This window comes from Falco punctatus (genome assembly GCF_963210335.1).
Source record: "Falco punctatus genome assembly, chromosome: 6".
Classification (NCBI taxonomy): domain Eukaryota; kingdom Metazoa; phylum Chordata; class Aves; order Falconiformes; family Falconidae; genus Falco; species Falco punctatus.
Genome location: NC_137585.1, coordinates 47,665,948 through 47,687,049, shown reverse-complemented (window position 1 = coordinate 47,687,049; position 21,102 = coordinate 47,665,948). Strand labels below are relative to the sequence as shown.

At 39.4% G+C, this 21,102-nt stretch overlaps 1 protein-coding gene across 2 annotated transcripts in view; it reads right to left on the bottom strand.

Annotated features, from left to right (window-relative positions):
* Positions 1-21,102, bottom strand: part of ANO4 (anoctamin 4) — a 227,652-nt gene that overhangs the window by 28,597 nt on the left and 177,953 nt on the right. For both annotated transcript variants that reach the window (XM_080394147.1, XM_080394148.1), the window contains exons 13-18: positions 19,071-19,205; positions 18,230-18,326; positions 17,745-17,805; positions 11,034-11,116; positions 5,061-5,201; positions 2,261-2,425 (exon numbers count right to left, since the gene is read on the bottom strand). In XM_080394147.1, the coding sequence (XP_080250273.1) occupies positions 2,261-2,425; positions 5,061-5,201; positions 11,034-11,116; positions 17,745-17,805; positions 18,230-18,326; positions 19,071-19,205 (682 nt within the window). The remainder of the gene's footprint in view (positions 1-2,260; positions 2,426-5,060; positions 5,202-11,033; positions 11,117-17,744; positions 17,806-18,229; positions 18,327-19,070; positions 19,206-21,102) is intronic.

The following is a 21,102-nucleotide window of genomic DNA, read 5'->3' as shown; positions in this document are numbered from 1 at the left end:
TGTGTTCATATTTTCTATGGGCAATATCACTGGAATTAACAGCTTTTATTAACCAAGGTAAAGCTAATGATTGTTCCCAGGTCAGACTGCAGGATTATCTGGGAGACACATTATGCTTGAAGGTGATTTTTTTTTTTTTTTGTTATGATGAATGTGTCAGTGTTAAGTACCTAGCTTTCAGAGCATCCGGTCTAGAAGTTACTTGTGGTCTAGACCTTTCCCCTGATGCTTAGAGAGGTTGCCATCTCATACCACAATCACTGGCAGTTTTCCAGGCTTCCTAGAAGTGAATTCCCTACTGTTATACACATCTAGGTCCATTCAGGTTTTATTACTGCATATTTACTTGCTCTCCTGCTACTTTTCTTGAGTCACACCTGAATTGCTCCTGGGGAAAAAAGTTGTTCTTTTGGAGGGTTTGTTTGGTTTCTTTTTCCCCAAAGAAATCTCATTACTGTCCTTTGGTAAACTACATTAATCCATCATGGGAAGTGAGGGATTGTTCTTAAGTCTTTTGAAAAACTCCTGCGGTTTCATATTTTGGGGATCTTTTTTTTCCATGAGTTATATTCAGATCTAAGGCTGTTGTGTTTATTGCATGGTAATAAGTATAAAGCTTAAGCAATCCACCTTTGCAGTGCTCTACTTATTTGATGTATTTTATGAAGTAAAACAAAGTTTCTCAAAAGGCACCTTCAAGCCATTTTCCATTATTTTAAAAATTTCTCTAAGCTGTAAAACTCTTTGAGAACCAAGCAATTTTTTTTTGGTGCAGTATTTCTTTGTTGCTACTTCACTGCATACACAATGACTTTTACTGAGAGCTTGGAAATGGATGTTGTACTGACATAGATATATCTAGTTTTCTTTTTATTTCTTTTGTGCTTATTGTGTGCTCTAGGTGGATTAAAGAAAACCCCTAAAAGCTGCAGACAACAAACAATAAATCAAAATAACATAAAAGAAAAGAGCCCTCGGTACTAATTCAGACAGAATAATAGTTTCCACCTCTTCTTTCTGTCCTTTCCCAACCTACAGACCCACATTAGGGAAAACACAGGAAAGTCGACAGTTCTTGACAGATTGTCCTAGCCACCAATACAGTCTTGCCTATGCCAAGGGGAGAAATGAAGTCCTGCAGAAAAGCCTCTTGGAATTTCCTGCTATATAAATGAGGGACTGTTAAAATTAATTTTTAGATTATGAAAAGGCTTGGGTATTGCACAGAAAAGAAAGCAGTCTCCAGTCCTGAAAATGTGCAGGCCTGAAATAACATCTCATATTTCCCCCGGGAAGTCAGTCAGCATATCTGCTGGAGCAAAGCCTAACATGCTTTTTGGAGAAGATGCTTCCTTCTGAGTGGATAGAGATACCCCACCCTGACTCCAGTACCTGGGTGGTTTGTAGGCTGATTCCTCCTCCTCCCTGAGATGCATTCTTATAATGTCAGTTGACAAAAACCTGATACTAAAAGGCCATATACCTCTTGGCAAGAGCAACTAATGGAAGACATATTGCTATCACAGCAATATACAGAAGTATCTGCATCTCGATGGAAGGACGAAACTCATTCCCTATCTAATCTATATTATGCTGTCTTACTGGGGCTGTTACCACATAGAAATTCCATTTTTGTCTTTGCCCCAAGTCTAGTTCCAAATTAGTTCACAAGAATAACTTGACCTTAGCCAGCCCCCCTACAATGCACCCAGACCATGTCTCTGGTGTATCTTGGCAAAGGCCATAGGCAACTCATGGAACAAGTCATGTCTGCTGAAGCTTTGTGAAGTTTACAGCCCAAGGAAGTTCTCCTACAAATGGACATTATGTCTGTATATGCATATCCTCACTGGTAAACTATCGTGAAAACTGAAGCTGGAATTACTGAAACTAGTATAGGTAAGAGTTAAGATTGGCCACTGTATTTAAAAAAAATAAACCAAAACACTAATTAAAAAGGAGGATATTAATGAAATAGACTGAAACCTGCAAACATACGAAAGGAAAAAACAGGCAGAGGCTAAAACAGGAGTATGGACGTGTTTTTAGAACATTCAAACGTGCTTTTCATTATGTTTTAGGTTTGAAATTGTACTTTATACGTACATTACTTTACAGTCATTTATGTCCATCAAAAATAATGCCATGTCTGGCTTAGCAAGACATTCCATTCCTGCTGGAAAAGGAACCTAAAGCACTCAGTGGTCTGCAGGCTGATCTGATGCTCAGGTATAACTTTGGATATGTTAGTTTTACTCACCACATTTAGTAGCATGATGATGCAAAAGTTGATGCACACTGCAGTCCCTGTAGTTGCAACCTGAGAGTTATTCCTGATTAAAGCCCACTTAAAGGCAGCAAAAGTGCTGACAGTCACAACACGGTAAATAACAATTCCAAAAACAGCAGCAATCACCACACAGATCTAAGGGGCGGGTGGGGCACAAAAAAAAAAAAAAAAAAAAAAAAAACCACAAACAAAAAGAGAGAGAGAGAGGAGAATCTGAAAACATTAATAGAACAGGAGTTGACTTCTTCCTGCAAATCTGAAAACTAAAACAAAACAAGATTTGAAAAATATATCCATTTTGATTTCAGAGAAAGGTTTCAACATGAATATTCTTATTGTGAAGTCATTTTTATTTTCCATAGTCAAAAATATCTTTGAAATCATATTAAAATAATCTTTAGTTTTAAACATTTTTTTGAAAATGTACCTCTTCCTTAGTATTAATATGGGAAACAGTGTTGCCAACTCTGGGAATTAGAAGTTTTCCTTGCACGCATGTTCCCCAATGTGCAAAGGCTAGTCCCAGGCTGATGTCCCAACTTGATGATGTCTCATTTGGGATGGATTTTGTGCTCTGATGGACTTCACACTTACAGGAAAAACTGTGTCCATCTGTAAGCACTGCCTCAACAACAACCCTGACAATGTACTCTAGCAAGTTGTTTCTTGCTACAGTTCTGGAAAGATTCTATCTAGGGAAGATATCTGGAAAGATTCTATCTCCTCATACCTCAACAAGGTAACAAATTCAATTGCCCTTGTAATTTCTTCTCTGATGAGACTTTCAGCAAAAGTGACAGTTATAATGTGAAAGCCATGCAGCTGAGCCAGGATGCTAAATTACTTGATGTTCTATATGCAACAGTTGAGTACTAAATGACAACTGTTTTCCATTGTGACCAATTTACGTCAGAGTTTAGCAAGGTTTCTAAAGGACAAACAGCTGGGAATTAGCTTGGGTGACTCATCTCATAGAAACTCTGACACAGGGCTTATTAGATAAGGAGAGTTACATACAGACAGCTTAAACCTATCAAACCAGAAATACACCTAAGCTAATTGAATAGGCAAAATTATTTTGAAAACACTGAATACTAATCAAGCTGGTTTAATGTTTTATTACTTACAACATTGATTGACATAATCCCAGTGCAGAAGAAAAAGTGTGCATTAATGTGAAGGATTCTCTCTGGGTTCCCTGCATAGTGTTGAGGGGAAGGACCACTTTCCTTTGTTAACAGGGAAACACTAATCTGGTTCCAGGTGTATTAGTAACTGCACTGTGAGAGTCAATGCCATGAAATTTTGGGAACTGCTCTAGCTTGAAGTTTTGGTAAGCATATATCTCCTGTGCTTAAAGCTATAATTTTTAAGGAATATTTTTACCTGAATGGAGGAAAATTCAGAGTTTTTCTAACTCACTGGAAGCCCACGCTATGCCAACAGTAAAAAATATCTTCAGTGAACATAATCCTTGTCCTGTTTCAAGGACTGTTATGGAGACAATTTGTGGTGCATGCAGTTCAGAGCAAGGCTACTCTCTCTGGCATTTGGAGCAAGATCTATCACTAGGCTAAGAAGATTAATGACTGTGTTTGCTAAAGGTAGGAAGTGAAAACTGTCCCCCTTAAAAAAAATAATAATATATTTTTATATAGGGAAAATATGCAAAATGTTGCTGGTGTAGAATCAGTTCTGAGCAGATACTGCAGTCCTGAGCAGACCTAAGTGTCTTCAAGGGCTGAGCCAGACAGTACCCTGACTCCTCATGCCCAGTGTTTCTCTATGTTTCTCTGTCCATTCACCTGACATACCAGAGCACAGTTCATCTCAAAAATGCTCTTGCCTTTCTTGTCCAAGATTGCTTTGGACAATTTTTAAGCCATTAGTTTCTTGCAAGCCCTCTGCCCTGTTCCCTCACATCTCATTCAAACACAAAGTTGCTGGGCTAGCTCATTTACCTGGCTCTCCACAGCTCCTGAAGTTATACACATATATCTAATTTTCTAGCCTCCTGGAAAAGTCCTAGTAAACTCCACAAGGGTCTGAGTTGAGGCCAGTTGTGTTTTCAAGACCAGTCATACCACTGCTGTTGTCATGTAAATAACAGTGAGTAACAACAGCTTCAGTGAAGTTAGAGGATGGGGGCATTTCAGCAGAAATGCATGTATCTCTCTGTTAGGTGAGATTTCGCTGCTGCATTTAGTTTTGCACTTCAGAAGGTGGGGAGATGTCTCATTTTACACAAGTAACATCAGTTTCTACATTTCAATTGCATTAGGAGTATGAACCCTCTTTCCTTTCTTCCTCAATACACTGAAAAACCAGGACATATTAACATCATTAAGGCACCTTAGCTAGGTTCTCTGTAGAGTTTGCAAAGAACTGCCTCTTCCTTGGCATGTCTCCCCAGCACTCTGCACTGTCTACACAGGGAAGGCAAGTAAATCAGTGAGCCAGTTCCGTCAGCTGAAGCTGGCGCCTAAATGTGAAAATGTCACTATTCTGGCATGTGTGTTGCTACATATAGTGTTGTACGTATAGCCTTGAAGGAAAGACTTAACTATCTGTGAGACTCAATGAAGAGTAAACTAGTGTAGCACTTTAAGAAACTCAGGTGATTTTCTATGTATTGATTTTCAGCCTGTGGTGAACATGCTAGAGTTTATTTTGCTTTCAAGCAGTCATATCTAATATCTCCATACTCTCTCAGCAGAGGTAATATTATTTTGTATTTTTTCAGCTGGTAAATAAATAAAAGTTCTCAAACCATAAAAAATATTCCAGATGCAGAAACAATGAGTCTGCTGCATTTATCTGCAAATGCTTGATAAGGCTCTGGCTTCCCAGATATGGGGTTCATTCGTTCTTTCTTGGAGTACTTGGCTTCAAACTGCGGACGTATTTCCTCCTAAAGAACAGACAGACAATGTTCACATACAGCACAGGTAGGAAAGATTCTGTAGGAAACTTCATTTGTCAGATACTGTTGTTAGGAATTACATCTTTGAATTCAGCAGGTGGTACAGCTACTATAAAAGCTGAGCTGTGAAATCAGGTGTCCTTCATGGGGACTAGAATAAATCACTGTACCCATGAAAACATATTGGAAGTATTTAGTAAATTCATCTAGACAATGCCTTTTGAAACTATATGACTGTAAATCAAATCATTTTTAAGTTCATACCACAGAGTTTTCCAGCCTGGTATTATCCTATAGATACTGGAATTCTACATCAGAGAAAAAAAGAAAAAAAAAAAAAAAACCCACCAACTTTTTTCCAAAACTAATTGCCATTTGCTAGGTAATTGGTTACCTTCCCATTATCAGAAAGAAGTTTCTCAGCATTTGAAGAAGCCGCCATCATGCCATCTAATACTGCTCAATCCCTTCCCAGCTTGGACAATATTATTAGCAGGAACAGCTTTCAGCAGCAGAAATATCAAGTTCTGCTTTGCCATGAAAACTCTCTTCTGAAATGAAACCTGGGGTTTCTTGGGGAGAGGCTTGGTTACATCTGTTTACAGCATTGTCAGAAGACAGGGTTCACCCTTAGTTGCAATAAGACCTCACATTTTTCAGCTGTAGTAGGGCTACCCCACCACCCTGCCACCTGGGACGTTCACCAACAGCTGCATATCCTGTGCCACCTCACCCAAGTTTGACATCAGAGATGCTGTCAGAGATGAGACAAAGCACCAGGCTGTGAGGATGAACTGTCACAGCTGCTGGCAGTACATTTACATTAGATCAAGTTTTACAATGCTCTGATGCATGCTGGAGAACTGCGCCATGGTACAGCTGGCTACAAGGGAGCACACAGGCAGCTATGGACTGTCTTTGCAGCTTTTCCACCAGGCCTCTGCTGTGTATTCCTTTATAAATGCCAAGAACCCAGCTTACCAATTTCAGTCACTTCCAGCCCTTCAACTGCATTTAATTGAACTTTGACTGAAAGTTGTAAATACCTGGACCTTAAATGACTGCATTGAAATAGGTGAATGTTAACTGCTCATACAAATATTTAGAATGTTAATAAAAATAAGATATCCTAAAATTCTACACCCTTTTAATAAAATTCTCCCGGGGGGGGGGGGGGGGGGGGGGGGGGAAGTTACGTCTCATTCTCTCAAATTTTGAAGGCATTTTCTCAGTACAGTTAATTTCCAAACTCAAGCAGCAACCTGGTAACATAGCATTAAAAAAGCTGAGGCAGGTATGCTCAGTGGCAATGCCTGTGTAACTAATTACATGCTTGAGGAAATCAGCCCTACATTAGCTATATACAAAGGCTAGACATGTTTCTGTGGAGGCAGGGTAACACCTTGCTCTTATTCTACCTTGCTCAAGCTGTTCCTGTCATATCAGGGCTGAAGGCTGCTGAGCAGACCATAACCTAGCAAGAGAAACACTGCAATTAGTATCCCTGTGTTCCCAGGGACAAGCAAAAGGCCAGAGTGTGATAGCATTGAAGCAGGATGCTTGAGAATGACACCCTGTAAATTGTGCAAGGGCTCTGCCAGCTGGCTTACTGAGTCATGTACAAGAAACCCTTTTTTCTCTACAGCTTTCTCTAAGACAAGGTTTGATTATGTTTTAAAATCTGCCCTAAGGGGAAGTCCTTGTCATATCCACCCATCCATGCATCTAGGTATCTCCTGCGATCTCCACTCAATTCAGATAATGCAAGTGCTGTTTTTACAGATACCCTCTACACAAAAATGAAACTCTGACACGAACCTTCGTACCTGTTTAATGACGCTTAGCAATGCTAAGCACAGCTTGGGGTAGGAAGTGACCAGTACTATATCTGTCTGAGCTTAATGACAGAAAGTGACATTGAAGAAAAAGGAAAAAGTACGCTGTAAACAGCAACAGAAGCCATATTTCAATGGAGAGTGCCAGGAACTCTGGTTGGTTTCTTGTTGTATGCCCAGCCAAGACCCAGTTACTCTCCATGTCTCCCACCTTGCACCTAATTTACAAGAAAAGGAAATCCAGATATGCAGGTTGAGAGAGTCAGAACACATTCAGCTCATGTCCCCAGGCTCGGTGACCTGGACACTGCAGGGGCTGCTGCATGCTTGCTTTGGGTGAAAATCTAAAGTAGTGAGGAATTCACAAGGCTGAATTCACAACTTCAATTCTGCTTCCCATCATCTTCATTGTTTCATTCATTTGTCTCTTCATTTAGAGCAGAGAAGTGTTAATGAAGTGATAGGAAGCCTTATAAATGTTTCCTCCCCCCCCCCCCCCCCCCGCCCCCCCCGTCTATTGTTGGCAGGAATTAATAAATTTCCCTCTGTAGCAAAGCCTAATTTTTCAATTTGACAATGAAAATTAAAGCAAGCAAAAGCTAGACATAGCAGATAATGTTAATAAAAATAACAATCTTTATTGTCAAAAGCTTGTGACTTAAAATGGCAATTAGAAGTCTTCAATTGATTTCTTTGAAATAACTAATAAAAGAAATCAGCTGATTTTTTCCAGTGATAACTGAATGGAACATAGAGAGGAAATTTAATTAGCACTGATTTTATTAGAAAGTAGCACTGTAGGAGTAAAATTTTTCACCTTATGGAGGCAAAATTCTCACTGACATCTCACTGACATGTACAAATTTATGATCAAACTCAACAGGATGTGTCTTTTTCAATCTACACAAAACAGACTGTTCTCCTTCCTACCAGCTTCTCAAATATGGATCATTTCAACTCTCTACTCACAGAAGAAACCATACTGATTTCAGGAGTATCAAGTATGGATTAATATGTGCTGCCTTAGGCCAGATCTTTCTGCACTAAAAGAGCTACTCTAAATTTCTTTGTAAAATATATCCTTCTCTTTCAGGAGGTTTCTGAGTCCCTCCAGCAGCTGAATTCTTGCAGGAGTCCTATCCTTTCTATCCAAGGATATATTGTCCTCTATAGCTCAGATGTAGAAAGAGGATTTGTAAAAGACCGAAAATCTGAATCTTGATCAGATTGATAGAACCCTCAGAAGTAAGTCTCCTTGCAAAGCTTGTGGTTTGCAGGTCATCCTGCTTGCAGCTGAAGGCAATGGCAAAGTGAAGAGGTGGACTTCGAACCACAGAACAGGGAAATGATCTCAACGCTTTCTCACCTGGGCCACTTGCTTCCGAAGTGTGACTGTCTCAGGGGCAAAGTCCTGCAAAGACCCCAGTGCCAATGGAAAAGGTCAGCATTTGATACTCAAGAGGAAGAGGCAACGGTCCATAGAACCTTAGAGCAAGGACATGCTTGAGTTGTGCAGTAAGTATGGGCACTTGCAGCTGGAGCATTTTCAGAGAAGACACCTCTAAGTATACCTTCCTGGGATCTCACTGAATGCTGAACAAAGGAAGAACTGATGCCTCAAATGCCAATGAGATACTGATGCTCTGATGACTGGTCACATAAATCTTTGCAAAGCAGCCAGTTGAGCTCCTATTGGCATCTTTAACCTCTAACTTGGGAGAGAAAGGTACCTTCTGGCACATGGCTTCTGAAAGGACTGCTACCTCCTGCTGTAAAGACTTGAAAAACTCCCTCTAGAACTGTAAGAAGGTGCAATGAATAGGTCTGGAGAAGTTACACTCACCACTGCCCCAGGGCACTTGACCAAGGTCTTGTTGACAGAGCTCATTGGAAAAAGTCTGGTGTGAGAAAGACCAGCTGGCCATCAGCAGGGAATGGTCTGCTGATTCAGAAATCCTCTGAAAATTACCGACATGCATGTGTCACCCTGAAGCCCAAACTGAAATAATCTGCCAGTGGAACGTAAGCACCTCTTATAAAAAAAAATAGTGTTATTTGATAGACATCATGAAATAAACACACCATATTTCTATGAGGATAGTTTCAACTACCAGAAGCTCTTTCAGGCTCTCTGACTGGAAGAGAAAAAATGTAGCAACTGTATTCTCTTTGGTCTTTACAGTGTTTATTTCAGCTAAAGACTTAGTTGCATGCTAATGCTCTCCCAAAAATGCTTAGAAAGAAAAGAGTGACTCTTGCATGGGAATGCTTTCCTCCAGGCTCTGCAAGAGTAGTAGCAGCAAGGTTTGGGCATAAAGAGGAGAAGGGAACAGAATGGGGAGTGGTCCTGAATGGGCTTGAAGCTGTTGTGCTCACACCTGAGCAAAAGCCTCCTCCAAGCACTACCACAGCAGCCAGAAATCACTTAGTATTATTACATAGAAAAAAAACCCCAACCAACCAACCAACAAACCAACCAAAACAAAACAAAAAACCCAAACCACAGCATCACTTAAGGGCAACCTTACCAGGAAATTCAGTATTTGTAAATGAACTGATCATAGAAGATTCAGGTAGACCGGCTTTATAAATCAGCATAATCCCAAATCCACTTAGACTAAATGGTGAAAGGTGCAGATACGTAACATCCCAAACTATAAACATCTGCAAGACCAGGCTTCCTGGGAAAAACATAAAAAGGGCCTCATACTGTTCCTCCTTGTATATTTGTTAGTTTAAATTCTCCTTCTTATTCTGGGGACACTGAGCTATAATCCTGACTTGGAAATGGCATCTCTCTTTTGCCTCTTGACAGCAGCAGCAGTAGCTTTTTTGCAACCAGCCATGAGGGGCCATGATCACTGCAGGTCGATCCTGACCAGTATTTGAATGTCAGGCAGGACCATCGGTGTGGTCCCTCTGTAACTCATCAGCACTGGCAAAAGCAGGCTGCTAATCTCAGGAGAGTTAAATCAGCACTAGAGTATTTTCTAAATTTACGACAGTAGTCCTGAAGTGTCACCAAGAATTGACAGCATATATGCACAAACGATAATGTTCCTTTTGCTACAAAGAAAACAATTTCTAGTTGTGTAAGTTATTTTCTGTGATGTTCTTGGATTATTTTCTTAGTCATTAAGCATTAAAAAAATAATCCTATTAGCAAATGAGCAATTGTACAGTTTCATGGCTTCATTGAACTACGGTGCCTTGTTAGAGACAAAAATCCTGTAAGTCAGAAGTCTGTTTCTCTGCTGGCAAGATTAATGAAAAAGAAATTCTTCCACAGAGGCAGAAATCTAGAAGTTCAACAGCATTGAGACCACAACAGCAGCCTCTTACAGTCCCTCCAAGACCTTCAAGACAGTCTCTGGAGGGGAAGGAGAGCAAACTGTGGACATCTATATGTCCAAATCCCGCTCAAGGAGCGCTTTTATGCAACACCCACTGAATCTTGCTTTTCTCCTGCATAATAAAACCTTCTAGTGGAAAAAAAACTTAGACCTCAGCTCTCCATCCCAAAACCATGCTGTTTCTTTCTGGTAACCACCACAGAAAAAAAGTCAAGGCTATTTTTTGCTGTTTAGTTTCCTCCCTAAGGGGACTTTCTCTATCAGCAGAGGATGAATTAAATCCTTTGAGTTGGTTCATCTCCCTCAGTCTCTCCACAGCGCAGTATACTTAGGTTACCAGCACCTGAATGTTCAGAAGCTGGTACAAGCCTCACAAGGATTTCTTCTCCATCAGTATTCTTAGTGGCTATTTAAAAGATAGATAAAAGCTCATTTGCCAAAATGAATAGTACCCTGTGTTGTAAAGAATTTCCTTGGATTCAAAAGTAAAAATTTTTATCTAAAATGATTATTTCCTATTTTATGAAGATTGGAAGAATGAATTGAAAATATTTAGAAAAGAAAAACATGCTTACATTTTTACACAAAACTTTTCATATTAAAGATTAAAGAGTACATTTTTTTATACACACCTCTTCTTCTTCCCAGTCTATCAAGTCCCAGTCATACGCAATTACTGCTCGCCTTCTTTTCCAAAACTCCAGAAATACAGTTGCTGCAGCAAACAGAAAAAAAATCACGAAAATGTTTTTAAGTCAAGAAAATGTTAATACCTATCAAAGAACTGTTGAATGAAGCTGTTACATTATTTTAATTTCTTTGCATAAATGGGTTCCTTAGAACAGCAAATCATGCTGATGATCAAAACTGCTTTCAAAAAGCATTGCTTTCTAAGGATTACTTTGTGTGCTTCAAATATGATTGAAGCTTTACAGATTTCATTTAGTGCTAATGAGAATGTTTCATTTCTAACTAGCCAAGGAAGTACTCTCAAGAATAAAATTGTTCCTGTGAGTCATCATTACTAGATAAAGCAGATTTCTCATGAAGCTAAGGGTCTCTGTGAGCTATTGTAGATTAAACAGTAACCTTCCTTTTTTGAAGACCATTTACAGTACACAGAAAGCGGAACCCAGAGGAAGCACATTTTCGCATGTGTGAATCTGCAGAGTACTACTGAGGAAATGGGAACTTTTGTTTTACACCTTTCTAATCCAGCCCATTTCTTTTATACTACATGACTGTGTATATGTGGTGTGGAATTAATATCTGACAATTAAACATTGTGCTGTACAGCCCTTATTGACAGAGTTCAAGATGGTGTAATAAGCCTCTACATGACTGTGCTTCCATTTTGTGATGGAAAGAACAATTAAGGAAGCACTCAGTCATGAAATAATGTGTTCATATTGTGGAGATTAATACTGAGCCTGTTTTATATGGTTATATAAGGTTTTTTGATTTGTTTTGTTAAAAGACTGTAGAAGCTGCCTAAAGCTAACACAATCAATGGAGAGGCTTCCTCTACCTCTGTGAGGTTTGGCTCTTCCCTTTGTTGCTCACTAAAAAGCACCAGGCTGATAACCTCTTTGTTCATGAACTAGCACAGTATCAGCTGTAACAGTGTCACAATCGCCTGGCAATACGTTCCACATCCAGTCCTAAAAGCCTCTCCTTAACAGACTATCTGCCCTACTGCAGCATACTGATAGTGATGCAACATGATACTAAACACTAATATCAATTTGGTGAAAGTGAATTTTTAGCTAGTAAGAATTATTATATTTTAATGTATTAGCCAATGCAGCTAAGATATTCTTAGAAAATGAACACTGCGAGCAGATAAGGTAAGGTATCAAAAACATGTTTAAAGGGGCAGCTATTTGGTTTGAAGGCTTTTTCATATATCACATCATCCTTTTCCTGAAAGCTGGAGTTATGTTACACCAGGTAACCAGCTGCTTTGAGTTAATCTAATAAAGAAAGTAAGTTCAATCTCCTGAGCCTAATGTTTCTATGACTCTTTGTAACAATGTCAGTATGATTGGTTGGGATCAGCAAAACTAGTAAGTGCTAACCAGGCTCCACTGCTGCTGAAACACCACAGTGTTCATTCCTTGACTTGTCTTCTGGTGGAGCTGCTTCTCTCCTATTAACTCATATTGAATTATTTTGTATAGGCTAAACAAGCAGCCCTGAACTTTTTGGAGACCTGGGAGAAACAAGGCTGATTGATTACTACCAATCTGTTTCCATTCCAAAAAGCGGCTGGAAGCAGGACTCAAATGGGTGTATGAGTCCACAGGCATGAACCTCTCAGATAAGTCTGTGCTGAACCATACTTTTCTTTCTTCTTTTGCACACACCTGGGGTGAGGAGTATTTAGTACATTTAGCACCTGTCAATGTAAGTTTGTTCAGTTACTGAAGCTTCTTTAGAAAGCTATTTTGAAATCATTAAGTAGCAAATAAGATGATCTGCATAGTGCTGTTTTAGCTTTTACTGTGCTGTGCTTTTCTTCCTTTACCCAGGTCAGTATGCACTTTTCCCTTGCTAGATATTTAAAATTGTGCTATAAATAACCATCCTTGATTGATTCACAGTACTACTGAGGTCTTCTAGAAACATACTGCATTTTGAAATATCTCTGCTTTTTTTCTAGTCAAGTAATCACTAATACCCTGTATCACACTTCAGCATTCTTTTCTGACTTTGACAGCTCAACAGGACACGGCTGTACTTTTTGTTCTCCCATTTTCCAATTGGTATGTTTAAACCAGATGCTAAGAATTCTCCAAAAATCCTGCTCGGAATTTTGAATTTCTTATAGGCCTTAACTCCCAGGTCTTCTGCTATCTTTTTCTATACTATGCTTGCCCTGCTTCAGAGCTCAACCTTGCAGCTCAGTCCTCAGCATCCACTTGTACAAACAGCTGTCTTGCCAACATTTCCTCAGATGCTTCTGAAATAAGCTGTGATTTTATCTAGTAACGCAAATGGCCTCTTGCAGCAAATAGTTTAATCCTGATCTTTCAGAAATCCTCTTCCTGTTGTATTTCAGAACACCATTTACTATATGCATCTGACTTCTGGCATATATTCTAAATACCAGGAATGTTGTTGAAGAATGTCCTTAAATTCTGTCTCCTTAGAGAGCAGATCAATGTGAATGTTTTACGGTAGATGCAAGGTTTGTAGGAAAGTAGTGTCTAATTGATATATTTAGAAAAAAATGTTTTATGTTGGTATTTCTTATTGCCTGAAAAAAGTGTTAAATTTTTCATGAAGGCCTTCCCCCCCGTGCCCGCCCCCCCCCCCCCCCCCCCCCCCCTTAACTTTCAGCAAGTGTTCTAAAGCTACTTCCTTTATCAGAGGAAACAGGCTTCCAGGTAGACAAGAAGAAATTTCAAAAAGGACTTTTCTTGTGTCCCTTAGTCTCCCAAAGACATATAGAGACAGAGAAATTACCATCAGCCCACCTTGTCTCTAGCAAAGCATAAGAAATGATAAATAGCTGGACTCTCCTGTTGGACAGTTACCAGTTACAGAACTTTGCTACTGAGCTTCAGGAAACATCTAGATAGCGATATCTTTGCACTAGCTTTCCCCAGTACTTCAGCTGGGAAAGGGAAAGCTGAAATTCCATCTGGCTGTACGGCAACATGTTGGGAGTCAACTAATTATCAAGTTTACCTAGATTTTTCTCTGAGAATGACTTTTTTTGCACTTTCACTGTCAACATATATTTGGAACAAACATCTTTCTTTCATTTTCTGTCTTTGGTAAGAATCCAATTCAGACAGTAAAAAGAGAGGAGTTTTTCCTAGAAATGGGATCTACCTTTTCATCAAGCTCAACATATCTCAAGAAGTACATAAAGGGCAAAGTGTAGGTGTTTCCCTCTAGCACAGAAACACAAAAATTGCCATTGCTCACCTCTTTTTGAAAGCTTTGAACATCTGGAAAATATAAAGACTAGAGATTCTCAAAAGGAAGAATTCTTTTCCAGCTTCTGAGATGGTGACACCTCAGTGAGCATCAACAACAATCTGTTCACCAATAAAAATGCATTAGTGTTTATAGGGACTTACTGTTTCCTATAAACCACAGAGATTTTCAGCTTCAATCCTTTTGAAAGGGTTTTTCCTTTCAACAGAATCTCCAGTACAGGAAAGCTTATACAAACTACCAGTGAATTCCTCCTGTGTACCAAAGACAGTCTTATATTTTGTCCTTTGCTACGTCAGTCTAAAATGAAAGTTGTTTTATGTCTTTCAGGTACAGCTTAGTAAAATCATATTTTTTCCTTATTATATCAATTACTTTTACTTCTTATATAAAATTTTGCTTAAACTGGGCAGAAATACAATAAATGAGGTGATGGGTCAAGATATTTTTTGGACAAAAGTGTGTTTCTATTCCAGTTATCTCCCAGTGCACTTGATAATTCCAACCTTACTTTGATGGGACCCACTTACCCCACAGTGAAGCATTGTAAAAGATGGGTCCTTGTGCTTCAGAGTCCTACAGCCAGATTCATTGCCATTCCACAAATTGGGCAGCCCATACTGATATTTGTTGTAATTCCTCTCCCTAGCCTAGCCACAGCAGTTTGCTCATCATTTGGAGAAGTATTTTATTTCTATTTTAAAAGTGAGCAACCCACTTTGTCCATCAATTAAAGATGTCTTTAAGAGTAAAGGAAGGAAACCACCATACAGATCACCTCATGCCTGGTTTTGAAAACCCCAAGCAAATGGCTGAGGCTCCTCCCTCAAGATGGGAGTTCACGAATGGATCTAAAGACAGTCAAGAATGTACTTTAGATAATAAGACAGTGGCTAAGCTCAGGCTAAAGAGGTAACAAAATTCTAGCTGCCTTGTCTTGCTTTCATTTTCTTGATTTAATATCACTACCATCATTATTTTGTATGCTAGTATCTGTCAAGCTGAACCATCTAGAAGGCTGAACTTTTTACAGCCAATTTGTCATGCACTTGCCAGTTGTTTCATGCTGACAGAAAACATTTCCACAGTCAAACTGCTATCGTTGTTTCTTCTCTTCTCCTACAATTTGCTGAGATGATGGTAATGCCCACAGCTGCCAGCAGGCCTACTGCAGCTTGAAAATCCATTTAAGACAGACGGTAAACCAACTCATAAAAACAGTACCAGAAAACCCCTGGGAAGTGCAGCTTTCCTTGTTCTAAAGCTGCTTTAGCCCTAACTGTGTGGAAAATACCTCCACAATTTCACTGTTGTGTCAGAAAAGTCTTATTTAAGAAACTACAGTTTTGGTGGAGCCACAGAACCGCCCCATGCCCCAAACTCTTACCCTACACTCACAACCTCCGTCCTGTTGCTACCTCTACATCCCTCTTGGCAACAAGCTCACAAGCATGGCGTAAGCCAACAAAAGTGGTGGGGAAGTCTCTCACCTCAGACACTGTCCAATAGTCTCTTCTCCACTAGCCAAATCACGCAGAGGGCAGCATTTGATATATTTTTTCTTATCTTTCTGTGGGCTTATGTTCTGGAGATGCATGGATGGGCAGTGCATTTCCCACTCCTGGCAGGCTGGTGGGGAGATATCCCCAGAGGGGATTGGGTCTGGGAGTCTAACAGTGATTCTGGAGGGGAAGGGAGGAGAGGCTAACCAGAGTGAGGTGCAGCTCCTGTCAACCAGGAACAGGAAAGAGAGAAGGCCTGCAACATTTTGTAGGCAGGCATGCTCAACCTGCTCAGCCTTCTCCCAGGCTGCAACCACAAGGCAGGACCAGGCCTGGTTACCTGAGTGAGGGACTCACCTTACTTAGAGCTGCTTTTCCTACAGCCCTGGCTCTGGGCAGTGCTAAGACAGGTGCAGTGCTGTAAGCACAGCTATTTCCTGATATCAGTAACTGTTAAGGAGGAACAAAAGCACTTGTGCAAAAAGCTGCGCTCCAAAGATATGCTCACCAGCAGTTAGGAACAGTGACATAAATGTTCAACAGTGTTAACACATTGATTTTCTTAGCTGAGATGGAAGTCCCTGCCTCTGAACTGTCTTGGAAATGTTCAACTTCAGTGAGCACATAGAGAACAAGGTTGGAAAAGCTGAGTAAACATCCAAAAAAATCTTTAAATTTTTGGTGATCCTCAGCTCTGGTATAGCTCTAAAACAACACTGAAATACCAAGGAGAAACATAAAATCTGTGGATTTTTTCCTTAATGTAACTTGTGGTATTTTAACACTGTCAATATTACATGAAATGGCATGAATAGGCTTGATTAGTATACGACCTAATTTTATCAGTTAACTAAGACAAAAACAGAGTTTTGGAGCAAGGAACTGAGACAGACAGGTAGGCTAACTGTGTTGTCCTGATGGCTCTGATGTTGCCTCCTGGATATCTCTTGTGCCTCAGTAAAGAGATTTGCAATTTAAAATGGAGATTATAAGAATTACTTGGACATCTTTCCAAAGCAGTTGGAGATGTTTGAGTAAGAACAGGAGAACGATGGCTAAATCAGGATAGGTCAAGCACCTGGAGCTGTGAGATGGATGCCATTTTTGAGGCACCTCATCGAGCCATTTTCTAAAGGTGTTAACCTTCTCTCAGAATGGCATGGTAGCAGCTAAGAGTCTGCGCATGCTCAGGGAATATTTGAAAGATTTTTTTGTGCTGCCAGAAATCATTGTTTCCTCTTACCTTCAATTCTGCTCACAAGACCACAGTACAAAGAATAGTTGAGCCAGAAATAGAATTGTCCTATGGGCAAAATTCAGCCTCCATGGCAACAGTTAGACCACTCTTGGATCAATTTGTCACTCAGCTCTCACATTTATTTCACCAGTTTTGCTTTAATTACAACCGATTTACATGTATTGTAATTAAAACAAAACTGATGAAGTAAATGGAAGATTTGGTTAAATGGCAAACCAGCTTACATATATTTAAGTTTTACTGCTGTTCTACAAGGTGGGAAAAACAATACATTAATTCATTTTAGTACAGACACTAGACTAAGCTGCCCTAAGCTAAGAGAAGCCCTGAACAGTAACAGAGAAAAGGCCTCAGAGCCAACAGATCAAAAAACAGTTACAACCCACCCCCCAGAATATAACTATCTGCATAGACACTACATACTGCACTCATGTTTTTATTTTAATCAAAATTATCACATAAAAACCTGATTTCAACCACTTCCATCTTCCTTTTGCAGAAATAGAAAAGAATCAAGCCTATATTGATTTTCTCAGTGTTTGAAAAAAAAATGTGCTAGAAATTACAAAGGCCTATGTTGCATTACAATCTTTAAGAAGATTGTGCAATTACTTAATATCAAAACAAAAACTTACCCCATACCGCCATGAAGACAGCAAAAAAGACAGTCGCTCCATTGTCAAAAAGGTGGGTTACCTGAGGAATACATATATTAATAGTGTGATCAATTTGTGATAATTTGTGCCTACTTGGCAGCCTGGCCTGGGACTGCCCCCTGGCAACACCATGTGTGAGCATCATTTCAGACCCAAAGCATTAGGGTTTTTTTATGGAGCCACATACAAAGGATGGATCATAAGATAAAGTCTGATGCCAAGGACATCGTAGCACATGCATCTAGGACATGACCTCGGGGACTGCTGAATCTCTTAAGTGCAAATTGCAAAGTGTATTACAACCCACACTAAGTCTTGGTAAAAGACAGTGAATGTTAATATTGGCTGAACTTGATCTGCTCTTTCAAGATTTCAACTACCCAAGCTCACTAAAGACAAATGCAAAAGGCAAAATTAATGCTTTTACCAGGAAAGCATTTCTATTTGCATAGTTCAAAACATACCTTGGCATAAACACAGCTGTCTGACAACCTCATGAAGGGACAGTATTTATCACATATAGGACACATTATGATATCTGTAGCTTGACAGACTTCTTTACTGGAAAAATAGTAAAGATAATAATTAATAGTTTGATGCACAACGATCAGTCTTAAAATGGATTGATAAGTATCACTAATAATCAGTTACTTATTGAACAATACTGGTTCTGTAACTAAAGCCAAGATGTTCATAACTGTATATATATAATTAATATTTCTTGACTGTCTAAGACTTCAAAGTATATAGTCATAACTGCAGAGGCCAGATCTTCAGGGCCAGCTGAGAAGTATCTCTTTACCATTTCCAGCTTCTCTTTGAGTCAGAAGTGACCTTTAGTAGGAGGGTGAGGATGACTGCAGATAAAGTTAAGCTTAATGTGTTCTTAAGTGTGCAAGAACATAGAGGTGCAGCACTCAGCAGAAGGTCCAAGGCGTTCATCTGAAGCATGCCTCCCTGTGGTGGATCTTTGGGAGGGGCCTTAAAAACAGTGAAAATTCCCCACTCTTCTGCTGGCCTGTTACAATAGTAATGAAGTAGCCCTACTTTTTCCCTACCTCATACTGAGTTACCAGCATCATCAGCAACTGGAGCTGGGCAAGAAACATTGCCTCCTATCCCAATTCAGGAGCACAAAACAAGGAAAGCTTGATACTGGGTACCTTATGAGAACCAAGCACACTCTTTTCCTCAGTATTCATTCAACAGTTCAAAATGAAATAATTAAAAGTTCCTGTGAAATTCTCCTAAATTATTCATAATAACACACAGTTGTAATTTCCCCTGTAAAAGTGCCCACATTACCTGACTTGGCAGTGGTTCAAAGTGGTGACTCCATACAAAAAGACAAACAACCCAATGAAGGCAGCTGGGAAGAGCATCCCCGTGTACCAGCCTAACCAGGCAAAGTACAGCCCAATTTTCTCACCGAAGTACCGTCTGTTTTAAAGCAGAACACAGCAAAGTTACCTGCTATTTAGAATAAATCTGCTTAATCTTGCTTGTTAATAGAAAATAAGTATTTCTATCATATCCAAAGAGTAGATTAGAGAGCAGAGTCAGAATTCCCTGAAGAAAAAGCCTGCAACTAGTTTTCTAAATCCATGCTGAGGGATCTGCCTTACAAATGAACTTAAAACATTAATTTAAAAATTCACTAACAACAGTTTACAGTGACATGAGTGGAGACCTCAGAAAGGAAACACTGAGCTCATTTGTAACTATGAAACACCTAGTTCTTTGTATCTGGGAAATTGATGGCTTGCCTTTCAGCTGTACTTCTGAAATGCATTGAAATCAGTTCCATCCCTAAAACTGGTATAACAGCAAAAATTATTTAGGCTAAAATTATTTCTAAAAAAAATAATCAGCCAGAGGTTATTCTCCAATCCAGTTCATTTTCATTTGATTCTTTCTCTTCTCAGCTCATTTTCTAGAAAACTAATCTCATGATTCTACCACAGGTGGAAAGTAAAGGGTAAGTGAGGTCCACCAAATATCTTTATGTATCATCTTGCACTCCTTTGAAGAAAATAGTTTGAATTAATCCTTATTTGTAAGTTATATTGCTTAAACGTTAACAGCAAAATGGCCAGGAAGCTCCTATTTGCTACATATTCATTAGCATTTTTGTTCTCCCAAACACAACCAAACCTTTATTTATGTGTTAAAGAATACATCAAGCATACAAAAAAAACTGCTGAACTCAGCATAGGAGCAGGCTCATGCATTGTCTTGTGCTTGATGGTCTTGTGCACAGTAGGCAAATGATCAGATTAGGATGCTTTACAAATCAATATGTAATTGTTGTGATAACAATGAAGATGGCAGGAGATTATTTGCAAGATTAGTTTTAAAGAATGAGGCAATATGATATTCTTGCACTTCAGAGACTTTGCGGACAAACCTGCATACCAACTGAATTTGAGAATAGCTGCTGATGAAAACCCACTCTTATGCTAACGATGCAACTTCTGATATGTCCAGAAACAAAGAATGCAGTGAGCTACCACTGCTGGCTTCTTCAAGCTACCAGAAAACATCTTTAGTAAAAATTTCATAGTGAGGAGGAAAAGACCCATGGTGGGCTTTAGGGCTGGAGGCAGTAGAGAATACAAACACTTGGTCTGAAATGGACAAAATCATCTGTTTTCAAATGGATATAAAAAATTTCCTGTGGGAGCAGTATCTGTCTGGGCTGAGCTCATGCTCTGCTGAATGATACTGACCACTGATTATTATCATTTGAGTTTACCGGATCTGTATGAGAAGCCAAATATTGTCATGTTGCTTTTATTCTGTCATTCAACAGAGACTCAAATTTACAGGCTAAAGAAGTGGTAAGATAATAATAACAAGGGCAGCAGGTCTGGCTGTAAAAAGACACACTGGAAACTGCTTTTGGAATTCTGACTTACGAGTGTTAGTGAACCCTTTGGCCTAATTAGGGCTGACACCTAGGATGTCAAGCTGTGCCTGCTGCACTGAAAAGGCAAGCTCACACTTTGAACTTACTTCCACTGAGTATTTACAATCTGTTTTTCTCCACGTACATAGGTCAAAGTAGTGAAGGAAACCTAACATACATCAAGATTTATTTATTTCATTCCCTACATTCAAGGATAAATGTTTCCTTGTTCCATTTGTTGAGCCTTTCCACCTAACAGTGCAAACCATAGTACTTTTTTTTGATCTAGAGATCAAACAGATTCATCCTAGATGAAGACCAAAGCAAGGCTTAGTGTGTGTATAAAGAAGAATGGACATGACAGCAGCAACCCAAATCTCTGCAACATAAGGAAAAGGTGTCTGAGGCCATTTGTGAGCCTGGTTTTTA